The 22,597-nt window shown below is 37.1% G+C and overlaps 1 protein-coding gene across 1 annotated transcript; it reads right to left on the reverse strand.

Moving 5' to 3' along the window:
- Window positions 1–19,093: 19,093 nt before the first annotated feature.
- LOC149233511 (uncharacterized) lies at window positions 19,094–22,597 on the reverse strand. Its single transcript, XM_089382219.1, has one exon. The coding sequence runs from the start codon at window positions 22,595–22,597 to the stop codon at window positions 19,094–19,096; it is 3,504 nt and encodes a 1,167-aa protein (XP_089238345.1).

Genomic DNA, 22,597 nt, shown 5'->3' on the forward strand with positions numbered 1-22,597 from the left:
CTTGATAATTGGATTTTTAAGTTGGAGGTCTATTGTAAGATTCAAAATATTCAAGAGGATGATATAAAGATTCAATTAGCTTCCTTGAGAATGGAGGGTGAAACACTAGTATGGTGGGAATAAAAGACACGAGAGGAGATAAAAAACACGATAAGATTGCAATTTCTTGGTTTGATTTCATTGTTGAAATTAAAATAAAATTCTACCCTCTAGCTTATATGCATAAAACCATCATGAATTCACAGAATTTTAGACAACTTAAAGGTCAAAATGTGCAATATTACACCCAAGAATTCATAAAAAGGTCTCTAATGTTAGGTGTAGATTTGCAATCACAAGACACGTCGTTGAAGTACATAGGGGGTTTGCATAGTTACCTTAGGCATACTATATTAATTTTTAATCCCCATAATATAGATGATGTGTGTGCACAAACCACTCACCTTGAGGAAAGATAGAAAAATGATCCAAAAGAAGGTAGTAAAAATCCATTTAAGAGTAAAGGAAAAGAAAAGGGTTTTAAAGGGAAGGGAAAGAAAATGCATCAATCAAGAAGGAAGCAGAGAAATTAACATGCAAACATTGTTCCAAATAGGGTCGTAATGAAGCTCATTGTTGGAAGCTTCATCCTGAAATGAAACCAAAAAAATTCAAAAACAAGGGAAAACAAAAGACTTCTGCAACCACTCAACAAGATTTGGGATCCGATTCGAGCGATGAAACTAAAATTACAGCCATGGATATAAAAGGAAAATAATCCATTGATAGCACTAGTACTTCAAATTCACAAAAAGAAACTCCAAATGAAAAGAAGAGGATAGAACATTTTCACATAAGGGTGATCTCAAAACATAGTAAGATTGATAGACTTTTAGATAGTAGATATCAAGCCACTCTTATCTTTGAAAATAATGTCAAAAGTTTAAACTTGGAAACCATTCCAAATCATAAACCATATCCACTTGGATGGGTGTGTGACAATGCACAATTGTAGGTTACTAGAAAGAGTAAACTGAAATTCACCATTACTGCAAATTTCATAGATGAAGTGGAGCTGGATGTTGTGTCATTAGACATATGTGGCATAGTTTTGGGCAGCTCGGATCTCTATTACAGAAACACTATCTTCCATAGACATGAAATAAAATACCATTTGTTCAAAGACGGAGTACAATATATTGTGAGAGATCATAGCAATAAGCTAAATCTTTCACTTGTTAATGTAGGGCAGATAAAAAGACTAGTGAATTCAAGCAAGAATTTTGTGCTTCTAATCATCAAACCAAAGAACGATGTTGATAATGAAGCTTTTAAAGGTTGTGATTCAAAAATGAAATCTGAACTGCTTGATGTAGTTAACCAATATGATGATATGTTTCAGGAACCAAAAGGATTACCTCCCAAGAGAGGAATCCAACATGAGATACAGTTGCAGCAATATTTTCCTCTTCCTAACATTGGCATGTACAAGATGTCAGTGATGGAAAGTGCAGAAATTAAGAAGAAAATTCAAGATTTGTTGGATAAAGGGATCATCAGGCCATCTTCTTCGCCATGTGGTTCACCTATTGTCTTGGTGCCAAAGAAGGATGGAACATGGCGCATGTGTGTGGAATTCTGTGCATTGAAAAAAATTATGGTAAAGAACCGTTACCCACTTCCTAGAATAGATGATTTACTTGATCAATTGAAATATGCAAAGTATTTTACTAAGTTGGACTTAAGGAGTGGCTACCATCAAATTAGAATAGTTGAAGGAGACATTTGGAAGAAAACATTCAAAACAAAACAAGGTTTGTTTGAATGGCTAGTTTTTCCTTTTGGTTTACGTAATGCTCCTCCTACATTCATGTGTGTGATGAATGATGTGTTGAGGCCATTTCTTGATGAGTTTGTTATAGTATACTTAGATGACATCTTAATTTTCAGTAAATATTGTGATGAACATGTCATGCATGTAAGAAAAGTACTTGATGTATTGAAGAAATAACAGGTGTATCTTAAGATGTCAAAGTGTGAGTTTGGAAAAACTTCTTTAGTTTACTTGGTTCATATTGTTGGATGAGGTGAGTTGAAAATATATCCCTCCAAGGTTGATGTCATTTTTAATTGGCCAAGGCCCAAGACATTCACTGAGGTAAGAATTTTTTTGGGAGCAGCCCAATATTGGAGGAATTTCATTGCTAACTTTTCTTCTATAGCAGCTCCTTTGCATGCATTTACAAGTGTGAAAAAGGTTTTTCAGTGGAGATGCAAACAACAAAATGCCTTTGATGCATTGAAGGGAAAGATCAGTTCAGGTCTAGTACTTTCACTTCCAGACTTGATACAGTCATTTGAGATTCAGACTGATGCTAGTGACTATGCCATGGGTGTAGTCCTCATGCAACATGGTAAGCCTATATGTTTTCATTCAGAAACTTTTAATGGTGAAGTGATTAACTTTCCTACATATGACACAAAATTGTATGCATTGGTGAAAAGTGTGAAAAACTAGAAACAATACTTGATGATTAAGGAAACAATCATTCACATTGATCATAAACCATTGCAATACTTGCAATCTCGATCAAAGTTGCAGCAGTCAAGGCACTTCTGATGGATGGGTTTTCTTCAACAATTGCACTTGGTAATCAGGTATAAGAATGGTATCTACAATAAATTTGTTGATATAATTTCTAGGCCTATTGTTAGTGCAGTTACTTTACTCAAGCATAATTCCATTTTTCATGAAAGTTATATGAATCAATATGCATTAGACAATGAATTTCAAGATGTTTATGCAAGCTTTAGTGAAGGTAACTAAGTAGAGGAATTGGATTATCATTTGCATGATAACTTGTTGTACCATCTTGGCAAGCTTTGTATTCCACAGGGAGAAAGATTTAACATCATAAGAGAGGAAAATACTTCTCTTATTGTTGGTCATTTCAATGTAAGTAAGACGGTGTCACATATACAGAGGTATTTTTATTGGCCTCGTATGCTTGAAAGTGTGTCATATTTTATTAAAGGATGTTCATCATGTGCAGTCAGTAAGCCTAGCAATAGGAAGTTAGGATTGTACACACCGATTTCGGTTCCTTCATTGTCATGGGAGAGTGTTTCTATGGATTTTGTAGGAGATCTTCCATTGTTAAAAATATGTCATGATTATTTGTATGTAGTTGTGGATATGTTCAACAAAATGTGTATTTTGATGCCATGTAAAAAGAAAGTTACAGTTGAACAGACTGCTCAGTTATTCTTTCAGAATGTATGGGTTCATATTGGATTTCCCACATCCATTGGTAGTGATCGAGATTCTTGCTTTGTTGGGAATGTTTGGTAGAGCTTGTGGGGATTCATGGACACCAAATTGAAAAAGAGTACAACTTTTCATCCATAAACAAATGGTAAAACATAGGTGGTGAACAGAATAGTGATACATCTTCTTTGTGGGTATTACAACAAGCATCCTAAGTGGTGGGATGAAAATTTACACTATATTCAGCATGCTTACAACCGGGCCAAGCACTCTTCAACTCAAACATCGCCATTTGAGGCACGTTTACGATACTTCCCTAAATCTCCTTTGGATTTAATTTTTGGCAAAGATGTTTCTATTGATGGTCATAGTGACATAGAAAAAGAAAGAAAGTTCATTGAACAAATCCAAACGGTACACCAAAGAATTCAAGAACAGCTTGAAAAGAGCCAATGCAAGTACAAAGCAAGGCACGACAAGAATCGTGTAGATCACAAGTTCCAAGTTGGTGATGAAGTTTGGCTTCACATTAGCAAAGAGAGGCTCCAAGGAAAAGGTAAAAAGCTAAAACTAATTAGATATGGTCCATTTAGAATTTTGGAAAAGATTGGTAACAATGTCTTCAAGTTGGATTTTCCTTCATATATGCAAATTTATGTTGTTGTTAATGTTGATAACTTAAGGTTGTTTGAGCCTCCTTTGATTGAAGATCAATGAGAGAATAACCAAATTCCATCTATTGAAGACTTTTCTCCTGAATTCCTTGATGAGCTTCAGCAAGACACTATACTTGACAAAAGAACAAGGACATCGAAAAGAGGAAGTGTCGACTATCTTCGAGTGGGACTCAAGGGAACAAATCCTTCAAAATCCAAATGGATAGAGATTGGAAAAGTGAGGGAACTGTACTCTCACCTGCTAGACAATTGAAAGTTATCTTTTGGGGTCCAAAAGGATTCTAGTGTGGAGGAATGATGAGGTCCGCAGAATTATGCTAAAAAATCAAAGTCGCCAGAATGGCATGGAACCTGAATGACCACATAATACTCATCATCCTAAATCCAGTGCAACTTGTTTTGTGCGAAACAGACTTCATATGACTACAGAAATGAGTTTTGTCCACTTTGTCAAATAGGGGAATTTTAAGTCCGTACTACTGACATGGCACTGACGGGGCAGAGTATGTGGTAGTTTGACTTGGTCAAAGTCCCCTTGGTGAATGGGGTGCTAACAAGTAACATTGTAATATTGGTTGACATTTTCGCATTTTTTATTGGTTGGTGAAGTGGCCAGCCACGAGCTAACACATGGCCCAGCCGGAGGCCACCACGTGGTAGCCCAGGAGGCCACCAAAAGTTTATTATAGACCGGGTGGAGGCAGCAGGGGTCAAACTCACGACCTCCCAACACACAACGGAGTCCAATACCAATACACAATATGAGCGGAACTTAACCTTATTGTCTGTTCCCACTACTTAAACGTTTATGCCGCAATGGTTGGGGGTTGGGCGGACTTAACCACCCCCCATGTGAATGTCTACATGACCACCAACCACTGTCACCTGATTACCAATGCCTAACCGTCAAGGTCTCCACCATGTGAATGCCTCTGTCAACAGTTAATGTGACCACCGGAGGGAGAGGGCCTATGTCGGGGGCTAGCCCCTGGGCGCATGGCCCCCCATATGACCATTCTTTTGGTTTTTAGGCCTCGATGGGTAAATTAACTATCTAGAAAATCGCCTGGATTTCCGCGGATTTGGTGACCTGCTAGCAGAAAATGGGGCGAAATTGTAGGATGATGCTAGATTTTGGGAAATTTGTGGAGCGAATAGTGGAGAAACTAGGAGAGGTCATAACTTCTCCAATTTTCGACCAAATTGGGTGCAAAAAGAGGCTAGGTAGCCATTTTTGGACATTCTAGACTCATTGGAGTAGGTTTCAGAAGCATTTGAGCATTGTAAACACATATTTTTACACATTTGAGCATAATAGAGAGGCCCAAGCCATTGGAAGCTGGACCAAGGAGACGTAGCCCAGGAGGGGTGAACTCCTTCATCATGTTCCTATTGTGATGTTTTTTTGGTGATGTTCTATACATTTTTATGTTGTTGTTCAGTCTCTTATTTATGTTAAAATTGCTCATAAAATTAACATAAAAAATCATTTTTCACTTGCAAAACTCATGAATCCTTAAGCACATGAATAACATTTTGTTTCTAATCTGAGGAGGATCTTAGCACAAAAAAATAATATTCTTAATCAGATAACCATTCCTCAGAAAAGAACCTCCAACACACCCCGAAAAGCCTCCCCCGATTTCTGTTACGCACGAGATAAAACCATTCTCCCCCACCACCTTTGCGTAAAAAAAAATCTTGTAATTCCCTTGTTGGATGATTGTCACCTAACATTGGCCTTTATGTCCTTAGGTGGTCGTCGTCTTTTCTATTTTCTTTAAATATAAATATTAATTGACTTGTATGTCTTCAAGGCGGTCATCGACTCTAATTATTATATAAAAATAATTATAACCGAATCATATTTGAGTTTGTTCCCTAGTTTGAAACGGTTTTCTTAATTAGAGTATGTTTTTTTTTGTTTTTTAAAGGGTTTACTTAATGGGCTTATTTCATTAATGATTTAAATGAATTTATTAATTAATGGTTTTAGTCAATTTATTTATACTGTTATTTTAGGATATTCATTAAATTTATTAATTAATTTTAGACTTAATACATTCCTTGATAGTTGGGTATCTAATTAGTATTTATAATTAATAATTCATTTATCTTATACTTAAGTATTCTTCATAATCAATTAGTGTGTGTACTAGTGAAGTGCAGGCAATGCATGCATATGTAGTTATCATGTGCATGCCTCGTATGGATGCTAATACTCTTATTATGTCCATAATTAGAGATGGGTCATTGCATACAACCCTCCTTCAGAAAACTTTGTCTTGAAGCTAGAGTTTATATAGTATATCAATAATTATTTTAGCAATTAATATAATCATGTAAGGATTTTGTTTCATGATTGAATTCTCATTTGTAATGTGAGGGAACTTCAAAAAAAAATATTTGAAAATTTATTGGTTTACAACTTTAGTATTCATGCCCTATCCCAGCAGGGTTCCCAAGTTATTCTAGAATTGCCCTATCCTTCCTAATCTCTTATGCTCCCATCTTATCCATCCTCTAATAGAATATTCCATGGCACTAATTATATTGACATAAACATCCATACAACCCCAAGGGTGGTAGTGTCAACTATATCTACCCAACTTCTATAATAGGCATCTAGAAGTCATCATCATTAGTGGTTGTCACTTATGTCAACCCAAGAAGCACAAGGGGCTACCCCAATCTTGAATGGGAATTTTGACTTGACAACTTACTCTATTCTGAGTCAAGGATATTCTATATGGATTCCACTCGTCGGGATGTTTCTGTTGATATATGGCACGCCACGTAATTCTTCACGATTTTAGAGATATTCATGTTTAAAGTTAGTAACCCCAGCTAGTGGGCTAAAACCCTATGGGGTTGTGGCATGGCACTCATAATTGGTTGTGGTAATTGAAAATTCAATAATTAATAATGTTGTTTTCTCCTAAAATCCCTCCAATGTTCACTTTTGAGGACCCTCCCAACTCAAGACATTCATATAAATAATGACCCTCATATCCTCCTCTAGAAGGTTATTTGTGGCTTCAAACAAGTCATTGTGGAATTTTTGCTATAACACATTTTCAGAGAAGTTTCGGAAGCTGAAATTAACACCTATTTGAGCCAACATTTGGGTGAACCTCATGACTGAATTTTAGATCTTGGTTCACTACATTTTCAGATATACGATCTGAGGAAGTTAGGGTTTTTGCAAGATCTTGAATTCCATGAAAAACAGGTGATGTTGGGAAAATAATCATAACTTTCTCTTTGAGAATTGGATTCAAATTTCATAAATAGGGACAGAAAAAAGGATGAAATTTAGTTTTTTTGGTATCATTTTGAGGGCCGAAGTTTGCAACAGTGACAAGTGGAACTTCATACAAGTTCGCTCTATTGAACTAGACTATAATCAGGTCATTGTGGACGATTGGGCATAACTCTTTATTGAAGAATACAATCTTTATCACACCTGTGGGTTTGTAAAGAGAACTCAAAAGGCTACCACAGGACAAAATTTTAGACCCTAGAGATCTAAAATTACATAGATACAATAGATTCAATATGGATCACCTAAAAGGAAAGAAAAAGCATGCATTCAAGGATCACTGCAGTAAGGACCACACATCAAAAGTCAAGGGTAAGTCTCCTACAGCAAGGTATGTATGATTAGTGTTTATATTTTAATTTTGAGTATCATATCTGAAATATGTTTTTGCAGGACAACGTAAGTATATACAGTGTCTCGGTTATATCTCTATGTCTCTATATGTCACAGTTAGTTTTTCGGATGTCCTATTCTTGATAATACACATTTGATGCTACATATTCTTGATGCTACACCAAGTCTATTAAATCTATATGATGTTGTATGTCCATGTTAGTTGTCTTGTCATAGTTGATAAAATGGTCTCTGTTGTTGTACTTAGAACTTGGTCCATCATAAGTCTAGGGTCTGTTATAAGTTTTTATTGTATATATCTTTAGGTCAGTTTTGTATATAGTCTTGCATAGATTCCAGGCCTATATCAAGATTTGGAGTCTTTGTGTACTGTAGCAACAAGGCAACAACAAAATTGACAAGCACACTTCAGGTACGCATTGTAATTTTAATTTGTATTTATTCGTTATTATGCACTTATATGTGTTTTGTAGGAAGAGGTAAGCTGAAGGGTATTTGTTTTGTTTTGGGATTGGTTTCGCAGGGCAAATTTTGCATGAAGGTATAAGAAGATTCAAGTACAACATCAAGCAAGAATTCAAGAGTAGAAGTATCAAATCAAAGGAAGCATTGCAATGGGACATCCTTAAGGACATGACAACCATCTAGATATCATGAAATATTGTTAAGCCCAAGAATCATCATTGTAAAGCTGTAAAAGAGTCATCTTTGTAAAAGAGTCATTTGTAAAAGAGTCATCATTGTAAAGTTGTAAAAGAGTCATTTGTAAAAGAGTCATCATTGTAAAGTTGTAAAAGAGTCATTTGTGAAAGTGTCATTCTACATAGAGTCCAAGAGGATGTGTTGGGAGGTATAGGAGTCATTGTTGGGATGATGTCATGGTTGGGTTGCAGGTCATAAAGTGATTGGGTATTTGGTCAAGTACAAAAATATTGTACATCTTATTGTATCTTGGATTGTTTTCCCTAGTTTGGGAATCCACAGCCTTGTCTTATTTCAGTCATTATAAGGTGGCAGGGAGGTGCTAGGAAGGTGTATGAAATCGCCTATAGGTTGGGGCTTGCGAACACTTCAGGGTGGTAGGGTGGTGCTAGGGCAAGTTATGGCTCACTAGGGTGTTGGGGCATCCATTCAGTTGATTACTGAAGAAACCAGGGCATTGGGGTGTCCTTCCAGTGGGAGCTGGAGAAGAATGCTTTTCTAGAATTCTAGGAAGTTTTTGCTTTCATTTTAGTTGTGGATGAAGATTAAAGAATTTATTAGAAAATCGTTTGATGGTTTTTGACCTGGAGGGGGTTTTCCACCTAAAATTCTTGTGCCTACTGTGTTCTTTTATTTGCTGTTATTACTTCATAAACGTTAATAATAATTGAAGATTAACTAATTCTCTAAAAATATTTAAAAGAGCTAATTGCTAAGGAATATTGATTCACCCCCCTTTCAGTATTTCCAACAATCATCACATTCTAAAGGAGTGGAACTTGCACAATCCTCCCATGACTCTATTTTTTGGAGGATAAATGGTGGGAAGCACCTCCAACCCTCCTAGTTGGACTAGGGTCAACACCCTATCTTGGAATCACAATGAGCCTAAATTTTTCTTGGATTTTTTTCATCATGTGGTCAGTTTGATAACAATAATATCTACGATATAAACACTTGTTTATGCATTATAACATATGCATTAATACATTCAAAACCAAAATAAGGATATCATCTGCAATATAAATATTTGTTTATAAAATATAACATATGCATCAATATATTCAAAACCAAAATAATGATATCATTTGGAATATAAATACATGTATATACATTATAACATATAAATCAATAAATTCAAAACCCAAACGAATTCAAATAATGTATTTGCAACATTCATATTTTTTTACCTTTGTGTTATTGATCTTTGAGTTCATATAACATATTTGGCTATGTCTAGCCAATATACCTGTAGTTAGATTTTACATCAAGTAGTCAAGTGTGGTCACTATAATTATATCCATCTCATCAATAATAAGAAATATGTGGTCTTTAACATACTCACACATGCTTGATAAGTAAAACATAATATGTACATTTCATTCATAACATAATTCACATTCGTATCCATGTACCAACAACATGCATATTTAATTAAGCATAAATGAAAAAACATAATTATTTGAAATAACATATTCACCTGTAACTCCTCATAGTTGTAGATAAGTTCAAAATGATAGTCTTATGTATCTGGCTAAACAAAGTAAGGATATACAAAATAAAGCTTTAATTTCTTCAAAATCAAAGCAAGTTGGGATACTTCTGGCATATGGTTTCTATATCTTCCCAGGTAGTGGGCCTAGGACTATACTTGTCCCATTGGACCTTAACTTGGTCCACCAGGAGGTTCCTGAGTTGTTGAACCCTACATTACAGGATACATTATGGTTCAACTAAAATGGTTCCCTCATCTGATATCTGCATTTCATTCCTTTGAAGGTTGTGATATTTGTCATCTATGTAGTTTCCTAGTACATCTACATGAAAAAAATTATGAATTTTATGCAAATGGGGTGGCAGCGCAAGACGGTAGGCGATAAGTATAATTATTTCTATAATTTTAAATGGTCCAATAAACTGGGGTGACAACTTTCTTCCCTTTCTAAACCAAATTGTGCTTTTGTTTGGCCTGATACAGATAAAAAACCTAATCCCCTACTTTATAATTTTTATCCATACTGTGAGCATCAGCGTAGCTTTTCTGTATATCTTGTGCTTCTTTTAACCATTACCTAATTTTTTTACCTGTTCTTCCATCTCTTGAATTAGTTTTGGTCCCACTATCACCTGGTCCTCTAATCTGTCCCAACTTAACGGTGTCTTGCATGGTCTTCCATATAATGCTTCAAATGGAGGCATTCTGATTGAACTATGGTAATTGTTATTTTATGCAAATTCAACTAAGGGAAATTACCTTTCGCAATGTGTTTTTTGGTCCATAGCATACATCCTCAACATATCTTCCATTATTTGGTTCCCCCCCTTTATCTATCCATTAGTCTCAGGGTGATAACTCGTACTTAAATTAACTTGGGTTCTGAAAGAAAACTGCATATAAGTCCAGAACCTTGAAGTGACTCATGAATCCCTATCTTATTAGATCTTATTAGGAACTCCATGGAACCTAATAAATTCATTTATAAATACCCAAGTTATGTCAACAACTTCATAAGTATCTTTTACAGGAAAAAAGTGAGTACTTTTCGTTAGTTTATCTACTATGACCAAATGACATTGTGCTTTTATGGGGTAAGAGGTATCCCTACAACCAAATCCATAGAAATCACCTGCCACTTAGTCATTGGAATGTCATGTGGTTGTAGGAGACCCACTAGGTAACGATGGTTGACCTTCACCTACTGACATTCAAGACATTTTGCAAAGAATTGGACAATATCACACTTCATGCCTCCCCAAAAGAATAGTTTCCTCTTGTCGACATAGATTTTATTTACACCAGGAATCACACAATAAAGTGCTTTGTGGGCTTCCTTTCATATGGTGTTGTAGATATCTCCAATATCAGGGATATACATCCTTCATTAGAATCATAATAGTCCATCATTCTCTAGCTCATATCCTTCAAACATAGGTTCTCTTGGATTTTAACTTTGAATCCCATATTTTATTTTTAAATACCAATTATCCTCTAAGATATGTTCTAACACTCGCTCCCTCAATTTACCCTAATGGGTATAAAGGAAAAGATCCTTGGCCTTCTACTTAGGGCATTTGCCACTAAATTTTCCTTCCCTTTGATGTATGAAATTCCAAAGTCATATTCACTTAAGAACTCACTCCATAATCTTTGCCTAGGATTTAATTCCCTTTGGTTAAACAAGTATTTTAGGCTTTTATGATTTCTTTTGAGCACAAAAATTCTCCCTATAAGGTAGTGTCTCTATATTTTTAAAGCTAGCGCTACAACAACCAAATCTAAATCATGTGTGGGGTAGAGTTCCTCATGAGGATTTAACTTCCTAGAGGCATATGCTATTACTTATTTTTCTTGCATTAATACTACACCTAATCCCTACTTGGATGCATTGGTACATACAATAAAGTCCTTGTCCATGTCAGGTGCTCACAATATTGGTGCATTGATCAACAATATTTTAATCTCAATGAATGCAATGTCACATTCCTTAGTCCATTCATATATTTGTGTTGGAGGGTTGTGAAAGGATTTGCAATTTTTGAGAACTCGTCTACAAACTGTCGATAGTATCCTGATAAACCAATAAAACTACGAACTTCATGCACATTTTTTGGTATTGGGAAATCCATGATTTCTTTTACCTTCTTAGGACCTATGGAGATCACTTCACTAGATATGATGTGACTAGGCTAGATAATGAATCTCCTTCTGAAAGAAAGAACACTTTGACAACTTTCCATATAACTAGTGCTCCCTTAGGCATGATAGTACTATTCGTAAGTGTTCTTCAAGCTCCTTATCATGGAATAGATGAGAATATCATCCAGGAAGACTTTTACAAAGCAATCAAGATACTTATGGAAAACATAATTCATAAGGTTCATGAATACTGTGGGTGCACTGGTCGACCCGAATGGCACCACTATGAACTCATAATTCCTAAAGCGTGTTTGAACTGTAGTCTTAGGAACATCGTTATCCTTAATTATTGATTGATGATAAACAGACTATAAATAATTTTTTGAAAATATAGAATCCATTTTCATTTAGTCGAAGAGATCATCAATTTGAGTCATTTGATACCTATTCTTTTATATAGCTTGATTTAAGTCTCAATAGTATATATAGAGCTGCAAGGAACCATCTGTATTCATGACAAAAATTACATGTGAACCCAATGGTGAGATACTAGGCCAAATGAGTCCTAATTCTAATAACTCCTTCAGTTTTATTTTCCATTCTTAAATATTTGGAGCCGTCATTCTATAGGGAGTCTTCGAGATTGGTTATGTTCTAGGCTTTAAACCTATTTTAATATCAAGCTCCCTTTTAGGAGGTAGTCCTGGTATTTCCTTTGGAAAAACATCCAGAAATTTGGGCAACACATGATATTACTCTAGTGATGGTCCCTTTTCCTTGCTTATTTCCTTTATTGCATATACTTGACAATTTTTTATTAGGAAACGATTCATTTGCATTATTGAGATGAAGCGTAAATATACCTTCTTTTTAATACCTTGGATTTGGATTAACTCTCCCTCATCATTTATCCAGATAATTCTCTTCCCATAATAGCCCACCCAAGCTTCTTGATTTTCCAACCAATCCATCCCTATGATGAGGTCATAAGTTCCTAAGGTAGTGACATATACTTTTGACTTAGTTGAACAAACTCCTAAATCAACCACACATTCCTCAACACTTTACTCTACTAACTGTAGTTCCCCTGAAGCCATATTTACCTATCTAAAATATTTTTTCTTGTGTTCTTCCAACCTACATTTATCTAATGCATATGAAGAAATTAAAATAACAATAATGCCATAATAATATAAGATTTTGAGTTTTATATTTTTAATTGTACCTGATGACTCCACTACATTGGATTGATATTCTACCTGGTTATTGTTGGTTGTTGAATGGATTCTATGATTGGTTTGGAAAATGAGGACTCTTTTCCTTCCTATACACAAAACTTGATAAATCCATTAGGAAATCATGCCAGAAATGAGGTTCTCCACATCCCCAATAATCAACCTATGGTGATCCCCTTGTGTTGTTCTATGAGTTTCTTGAAAAAGAGTTCCTTCCCCACATGCTTCTTCCTCTATTGAAATTTCCTCGATAGTTCCATTGTCTCATGTTAGAATGTTATGAAACTGTAGATACCACATTAGCTTCCATTGGAGTCCTTTCTCCTACTCCCCTTAGAGTAAACTTATTACCATAAGGAGGTGACCTCGAATTACCTCCCCTAAAGAAGTTTTGGGGGGGTTTCCCTAGAAATCCTAGCTGTGGGGATCTCGTTGGCTTGATGTACCTTTTAATCAATATATTCTCCTCTACATAACAGACACATTCAACTACCTCCACTACTAAAGATGGCCTCAACATTCTGACCATGACCCTATTTCAAGGGTTTAATCCACACACAAAACACTGAGCTTATCTTTCATCGACATTTAGATAGGGGACATATTTTACAAGTTCCATAAACCTCATCTCATATTCATCCATTATTTTGTTACCTTGGACTAATGCATGAAAGGCTTTGCCCTGTTACTCTTGAAAGTAGGGTGGAAAGTATTTTGAGCGAAATTTTTCCTCAAATAATTCCCATGGAAAGTTTTCTAATGTGAGATGCAACTATTTTTCTAGATTCACCCACCAAATTAAAGCACTTCCTCTTAGTTGACATATAGTGATCTTTGTCTTGGAGGTAGAGGCATATTCCTTTAGTGCAAAACATCTTGTCATTCCTTCCAACCATGCTTTAGCACATTCTCTGGGTCGCCTCCTTGAAAATTATGGGAGCTTAATCCTTTGGAGCTCCCTATAAATGTACTCATGAGGTTGTCTATGATATGATCCCTTATATCCCTATGGGTTTCCTTCCTCAAATAAGGTCACTCCTCCTTGGTAGTGGTTGTCGGCATCCATTTTAGTGTTTCCATGATTGCTTCCAATGAGCACATTATAATGAATAGCTCAGGTGTCGAAGAAATTAATGATTATGGTGTTTTTGGTTGTAGCGACAGTGGTGGCACCAGTGGTGATTTTGTTGCTAGTCTGCCTTGTCGTCAACATGTCTCTACCATCGCAGCTTGCTCTGGTCACATAAAAATTATTATGAGTACTTGAGGTGCAAACTTATTTCAGGAAATATAACATCATAAACTCAAGCTCGTATAAGGGCATACGTTTTCTACTATTATTACCTGCAGGTAGGTGTTACTTGTTAGCACTCTGTAAACTCCTTAATTTTGAGGGAAGGTATCCCACAGGTAACCACTAACCACTCTGGGTTGGAAACTAGTCCTTTCCAATTGGAGGGGACTCTCTCACTTAAGAAGAACAAATATTTTTAGACTATGAAGCACACAGAGACCAGATTTGAAGGGGTTTATAATATCTGTTGGAAATTGATGAAGGTTTCTAGGATATGGGTACTTGTGATCAGAAAATTACTAGCTTGTGATGCCTATGCATATACCAACCAATCTCATGCACAGAGGCCTGTTTCGGCACATACTTCGAAATAGACAATAAATTGTAGTATAGTGGGAGATAAATAAAGAGATACTCATTCACTTGCGACAGAAACAGGTAAACATCTGTTATTGTATATTCATGATCAAGTATTAAGAGGAACACACAAAGAATAAAGGTGTAACATATTTCATTTGCAACTGAAACATTTAAACACAACCAAATTAGAGCAATGTAAGTTGAATTCTAATACGACTTATTTATTACACCCATAAAAGATTGCAAAAGAAAATGAAAAGGATGACAAATACACTAGAGAAGAACAATTTCGAAGCATCATACCACAAGTATCTCTACAATGCTAATTGGAATAACTTCAGCATTAAGCATTATCATTAATAAAAGATCACAACACAAATATGTCTGAAACAGTTCACAATAATATCCAACCCTTTCTAACTTTTATCACTAGGCATTATATAGCCTTACATCTTCAAAAATCTCATGTCTAGATACAACACATCTTTGATCCATGAGGTGGATCGAATTGATCACAAAAGCAGTAATATTAACATATGGACAGTCTTTTTCTTCTAATGTAAAAAAAAAAAAAACAAAAAAAATCACTAAACCTTATCACACTATCCTATTCAAAAAACTATCCAAATCCATAAAATCATCTTGATCATTGAACCATGTTTTTTGACACAAAAAACAAGAAACAATACTGATTTTCCAAATCTATGCACAACAACTGAGTAGTATGCCCTGTTGGCATGAATTTCCATGCAAAGGAATACACCTAGATGATTACTCGGTGATTACACAGATCCTGACTCAACAACACACTCATCCACCCCCCTTCTGACAAATGGCTGCCTCAAAATATTTATGAATTTCCACAATCTCAAACCAAATTCCAAAATTTTTATAATTTTTCTAACAAAAACTACAAAAATAGGCCTCGAAGAAACACCTCTAGCTCCCAAATGGTAGAGCTTGTGTAAAACCTGAAGGCGTTTATTGTAGATGAACTTGTCCTGGAGATAAACCTCTCTCATTTTCTTCAAATTCTTCCCCATCTCCTTAGAAATAGCTCTACAAAACCATGACTAAAACAGGGGAATAGACAGTCCGAAAAATATGCCTTAAAGATGCATTCAAAACTCCTAGTCTATGATACCTGTACATAAACTGGAAGAGGCTATTGTTCTTTGACCCGTTCTTGAGAAAAAACTCTCTCTATTTTTCTAAATTTGGCTCCACTTGGTTATAAAGCTATTTTGAAAAGGATGACCAAAACAGTCATATTTAGAGGAAATTATGTAGCAAAGTGTAGTAGACCTCCATGCTTGGCATGGTTTCTGATGGTTTTTAACAAAACTAAGCAGATGGGTGTACTTTACATGATGGTTTGTTGGTGTAGAATCCTTTAATTGTTCATTTCCCCACTTATAGACTTCCAAACTGACTAATCCTAGTTTGTGCAGCGACTATGTGACTTGGAATTTTGTGCAGCAAGTGTGTAGCAACCTTCTCCCACTTGAAAAACCAGCCTTCAAACCTATGCCAAGATACTTTTGGCCCTGAGATATATGACTATCATCCTCCCTTAGTGAAGAGTGCTAATTGCAAATTGGAGAGAGAAATGAGGGTGCTATGAGATATTTTGGAAGTGCACCTTTTTGCTTTGTTTTGATCATGAGTATGAACTGAAGAGGGTAATTATGGTCATGTAAGGAAAATCGTAGTCATGAGTTGTGAGGGTGTCATACAAATAATGATAATGATGAGAGGTGAGTTTATGAATGTAGGTGGTAATGATGAGAAGTGGAATTAGGAGGGAGTGTGTATATGGATATGATATTAAATATAAATGTATATGTAGGGGAGTGGTGTATGGAAGGAATTTTAGGTAATAATATATGGAAAGGATATATGAATGAAAAATGTATAATAGGGTTATATGAAGGGGGAAACATGAGTTATAAATGGTGGAATGGGCTAATGAACCATACTCAATAGCAAACTCAACAAAACCTTAAAAATGATCCAAGATTTAATTGTTTGTTCAAGATTCTGACTAGTGATCAATGATACATAACCTTTTGAACCCTATAAGAATTTATATGAGCATATGACTCCGTGACCTTCTCCTTGAGTCAGACTCTCTTCAAGTTTTTCTTTATCTTTATGGATCCATTGTGAAATACTTGCAAGGATGTAAACAATGACTTTTAGACTATGGCAACAATAGTAGCTCATAGGCTAAATTGTTGTTCAGAAACTAAAAATGAATGAATAAAGACAAATACATTTGATCTCTAAAACCTTGGACCCTAACATTACTGATATTGAGGTCAAGGAGGGTGGTATTATTACCTTCTTGTCCTAAATTGAAGGGTAATTTATTTTAATATGTAACAATGTGTAACAATACTTATCATATTGTGTAGGTCTTTATATTTCATCAAGATTTGTTTATTAATAGTTTTAGCTCGATGTTTATAATATTTAACAAATGTTGTTCAATGATCTTTCTTTAATAATGCTACCATGTTGCACTCTATCCACATGATTCCTCTATGAATTCCTCCTTATGATGTTTAGTTATCTCAACATGTCTTATTATGTACAAAGACTATTGTGCATATATAATCATGTTGTAGAACTTAAATTCTCATATTATATATATATATATATATATAGAGAGAGAGAGAGAGAGAGAGAGAGAGAGAGAGAGAGAGAGAGAGAGATATGCTTGAAATGTAGCCTAATGAAAAATGTATGTGAATAAGGATATAATCTCGAGTCAACCTATAGACATATGCATGTATCAAATTTTGTATTTATATGTGGATAATACAAACGCAGGTATATGAAAATACATTATATAATATTGAGATTTATCCTTATGGTTTAGAATATATATATAATTCAAAATAAATAGTGTTTGTAACATTTTTTTTTTCTCAGTAAATACAAATTCTATTAAAAAAGGTGAAAAAATATGTACAATGAGGTCAAGACCTCAGAGGAGGCCAAGGCCATTCCTCAACCAAAAATTCAGGGACTTTACAGTTTAAACTGTCAACCAGATTTACAATACAGACCTCAGAGATTTGATTTCGATCCCCTACAGATTGACAAAAATTACCGAGACTACAATTGACATGACCTTCAGTGACCTCCAAAATGCTGTAGCAACTAGCATGGCTATCTTTAAAACAAAAATTGAAATCTTTGTTGTCTGAAGTTGCTACCTGAAGCATGAGAATGAAACAGACAAGAACATTTAACTGCAAAAACAGAGACACAGGACCAAAATTACATAGCATGTGAACCAGAGGGCGAACCGACAGAACGGAGCAGAGATTAATCCGCATGACTTGAGGTAGCTGGCAGGTCCTTCTTTGCCTGGCTTGGTGAAGCGACCCAGGTCACGAGCCCTTCTTCGTCCAGAACCGACACTCCATCAGAATCAGTAACCAAATGTAAAAGACCAGCTGCTCTTTGAGATGGCTCGCAAATTGTGTCATTTTCCTGAGCTAGGACAGGCTGCTGAGGCGCAGCCGAGACAGGGGCGTCCTCCTGCATGCGATCAGCATGAAACACCAACCCAGTCATATCCCCAAGAAGAATTCTGTCATCCTGAGAAGGTGTGGAAGCGGGTGGGGTTGAACTGAGCTGGTTGCTTTCCTCCTCTGAGACAAAAACTGTAAAATTCACCGTCACCACAGGCCTATTGAGCCGACTCTGGAATATGAATTTGGAGGTCTGGTAAGAGTTATTAGGGATAATCCTATCTTGGTCTGAAGGCGGAGATGACGGAGGGACTAATGCAATGGGGGAAACCTGCTGAGGAGCTGGTGGAGAGCAACCCCTGATTCCTGACCGACCTCCACGACGCGGAATGCCTCGACTGCGAGGCATTGTAACAGCAGCAAGAGACCTGAGCAAACGAGAGAGACAGAGTGAACCTGAGATGGTGGGAGAACTGATAAAATCCTGCCTATTCCAGAGCCGGGCAATTAAGCGGACAGGAAAGACCAGACAAGAGCATTGAGGCGGCATCGCTTCATAAAGAGCGGAGGCATTAACTGCAGCAGCGGTGTTGAGCCATTCCACGTTAATGAGCCGAATTGTGAGCAGAGTAGCCATGCTCGCATTGAAGTCGAGCTCGCTTCGAGACTGAACGGACATTAATTCACTTGCCCTGAACCTGAAATAACCTCCTACGCCTCGTACCTTGTAGACCTTCCGCCTGCCATCCGTCAGGCCAGGTGTCTGCTTGGTATGATCTGTCATTGAATGCGGTTGTGATCACCCGCATCCGGGTGCGTATCCTTCATCTGAGATTTGTCCTGAGTGACAATTTCCTGGACTTTGGCGATTTGGTCCCCGGGAACTAAGCTGGTGATAGTTCCTTCAAAGTAGCCATCCTTAGCATCCACTCCAATATTGGCCAGAAGATCAGCGAGCTTATTTCCTTCCCTTCTGGTGTGTTTGAAAGTGATTGCTTGGTGCTGAGAAAGCCAGTGATTGATTAGCTCAAGCCTCTGGGCCATTCTCCAGCTATTGCTTACTTTGTGAATGGGTGAGCCGTGCTGAAGCTTTATGATCATTCTGATTATGATTTGCGAATCACCTTCTATAATGAGAGGAAACAAATCCCTTTCATGAGCTAATTTGAGACCTCTCCATAATCCCTCCAATTCTGCTGAGTTGTTGGTGTCCCATCCTATCGAGCCCATGAAGACGCATTGAGGATTACCATTATGATCTCTGAATGCTCCCCCGTATCCTGCTTTCCCTGGATTTCCTTTAGAAGCTCCATCGAAGTTGAGCTGGAGCATGTCTTTGGGCGGCGGAGTCCAATTGCTTGATTCCTGACTCTGCATATTGGGGTTCTTTTTATTGATTGAGTTTTGGTTTATCTGAAGCCCCCAATTATCCCATACTGTTTTCTCCTGAGGTAAAGTGGGAAGATCCTCGGAGTACCATTCTCTGATTGATAGAGTCTCCAGGATATTCTGATGAAATTTATTCCAAATTTGTTCTAGAGACATAGTTTGATCTTTGAATATCCTTCTGTTACGCTCTTTCCATATGTTCCACATCAGTAATCCAGGTATAAGATGCCATAAGGTGTTCAGGAGATTACTTTGGAATGGATTTTGACTCCAATTGCGTATGGTGGCTTTGAGATCTCCTTGCACTCTGCCCTCTTTTTGACAGCGGAAAGCAACTTTCTCCCAAAGTTTCCTCCCAGTTTGACATGTTTGCATAAGATGAAGGGTTGTTTCCTCCTCTTGCCTGCAAATGTGACATATAGATGGGCCTGAGAAGCTTCTCTTCCTTAGATTATCCCACGTTAAGATTCTATTATGACCAAGGAGCCATAGAAATGTAGAGACCTTCGGCCAATTGGAAGTGTGCCAAATTCTTTCCCATAAAATATCTTTGTTTAGCTGCTCTTGGATTATTATGTTGTATGCTTCCTTTGTGGTGAAAATTCCTTTCTCTTCATATCCCCATCGTAAAATGTCCATTTCTTCTGAGACAATGATTTGCCTTTTTTGTAATTCTGTGTTGAGAAGTTGCTGAGTTTGTTCAGAGCTATTCGGTATAATTTGATTTGCATTTTTCCATTGTCTGTGTTCTTGAGCTGTAGCTGAGTTCCAAAATTGATTAACTTTGGCAGAATGATTTATCTCCTGCTCTGCAATTGGGTGGTTTTGGAGAATGTCTCTTATTTTTGGTAACTGCTGCCATGAGTCCTCCCAAAATCGAGCAGTTGTTCCACTTTTAATTTCCCAAAAGCTGTGTTCTTGTATGAGACTTCTGTGTTGTATAGCCGAATTCCAGATTGCCGAACCTGTGCTTATCTCTGTCATCCGTATTCTTTCTTCCATGGGGCAGTTGCTTGCATATTTGGCTGTCCAAAGGGAAGCCCATGGAGTGTTAGGCTGGGCAAGCCATCTCCACCAAATTTTTGCACCCATTGCTTTATTGTTGTTCTCAGGATCTCGTAGACCTATACCTCCTGCTTTCTTAGGAAGACAAACTTTATCCCATTTGATTAAAGCCCATTTACGATTTTGGCCTGAGCTTCCCCACAGGAAGTTGCGCTGGAGGTTCTTGATTTCCTTGAGAACCCATTTGGGGGCAGCCAGGATGGAGAAAAGATAGAGGGGCATGGAGTGAAGGACTGCTTTAATAAGGACGATTCTGCTTGCCATATTCAGAGCCCGATTGGTCCACAGGGATAGTCGAGTCTCAAGTTTTTCCAACAATTGCTTCCAGGAAGAATGTTTGAGAGCTGAGGCCATTAGAGGGGCACTGAGGTACTTGGAGGGAAGGGAGGCACTGGTGAAACCCAGAATTCGACCAATAGCTTTTTGGGTAGGAACAGGGGTATTAAAGAAAAAGATTTGGGATTTGACTTTATTGATAAGGGCCCCAGAAGCTTCAGAGAAAGTTGTCAGGATTGAATTGAGGAGGCGGGCTTCCTGCACCGAAGGATGACCAAAAAGCATATTATCATCTACAAATTGCTGGTGGGAGTAGGCAGGGGAATTGTTAAAAGAAAGGCCTCTTAAGTGCTGATCGGTCCTGGCCGCGGTGATGCTTCTGCCCAATCCCTCAGCCATTATTACAAAGAGGAAGGGAGACAAGGGGTCTCCTTGCCTTATTCCTCTGGAGGGCCGGTAAGTAGCCGAAGGAATACCATTAATTAACACAGAGAAGAAAGCTGAAGATAATAGGTTAAAAATCCATCTGACCCAAGAGTGTGCAAAGCCAAAGGCAATAAGAATTTTGTGAATATAGACCCAACTGAGACTATCAAATGCTTTAGATAGGTCTAGCTTAAGCAGCATACCTGGCTTCTTGGTTTGCTTTAGGGAGTGGATAATCTCATGAGTTAAGATGATCCCGTCCATTATTTGTCGTCCTTCGACATAACCTGATTGCTCGGGAAAAATAATAAGAGGGAGCAGCGGCTTTAATCTAGTTGCTATTACTTTTGAAGTAATTTTGTAGATGATATTACACAGAGCGATAGGTCTGTACTTGTCAGGGGTGTTGGAATCTTCCCCCTTTGGAATTAAGGCTATGAAGGTAGCATTTAGGCCTGGATACATCCATCTGAGAGCCCTGGATTCCTCCACAACTTGCCAGACCTCATTCTTAATCAAGTCCCAGAATTTATGAAAGAAGTTCGTCGTGAAGCCATCCGGCCCTGGCGCTTTCCCTTCCTTCATTTGTTGAACTGCCTCTTCAACTTCCTGTAAGCTAATAGGCTTGATGAGAAGACTGTTATGTTCCTCTGTTATGATCCTGGGTATGTTCTTTAGAAGCTTATTGATAGCCGACATTCTGTTTATGTTGGGTTCCTGATGAGCTTTCTTAAAATAATTGAGGAATTCCCCTTCAATGCCTTCATGAGTTTCAATTTTCTCCCCCTGTTCATTTTTAATGTGAGTGATGTAATTTATCATTCTGCGCTGCACAGTAGTTTTATGAAAAAATTTCGTGTTCTTTTCTCCACTTTTTAGCCATCTGATTCTTGATTTTTGTCGCCATAATGTCTCCTCCTGTTTGTCCCTTTCAAGAATTTTAGATTCTATAGCTTGCTCCTGTTTGGTAAGTTCCTCCGTGCGCCCCGCGGTGATAATGGTTTGCTGGATTTTCTTCATCTCTGAATTGAGAATGGCTTGAGCTTTGAAGATGTTACCAAAAGTGTTGTGATTCCATTGTTTGATTGCCCCTTTTAGATACTTGAGTTTTTGCTGGAACCTGGACAT

This window comes from Pinus tabuliformis, chromosome J (genome assembly GCF_031772625.1).
Source record: "Pinus tabuliformis cultivar Carrire ecotype Pingquan chromosome J, CPIR1, whole genome shotgun sequence".
Classification (NCBI taxonomy): Eukaryota; Viridiplantae; Streptophyta; class Pinopsida; order Pinales; family Pinaceae; genus Pinus; species Pinus tabuliformis.

Excerpts from the sequence above, each read along its gene's own strand:
- LOC149233511 (XM_089382219.1), bottom strand. The coding sequence starts at position 22,597 with ATGTCCAGGTTCCAGCAAAAACTCAAGTATCTAAAAGGGGCAATCAAA.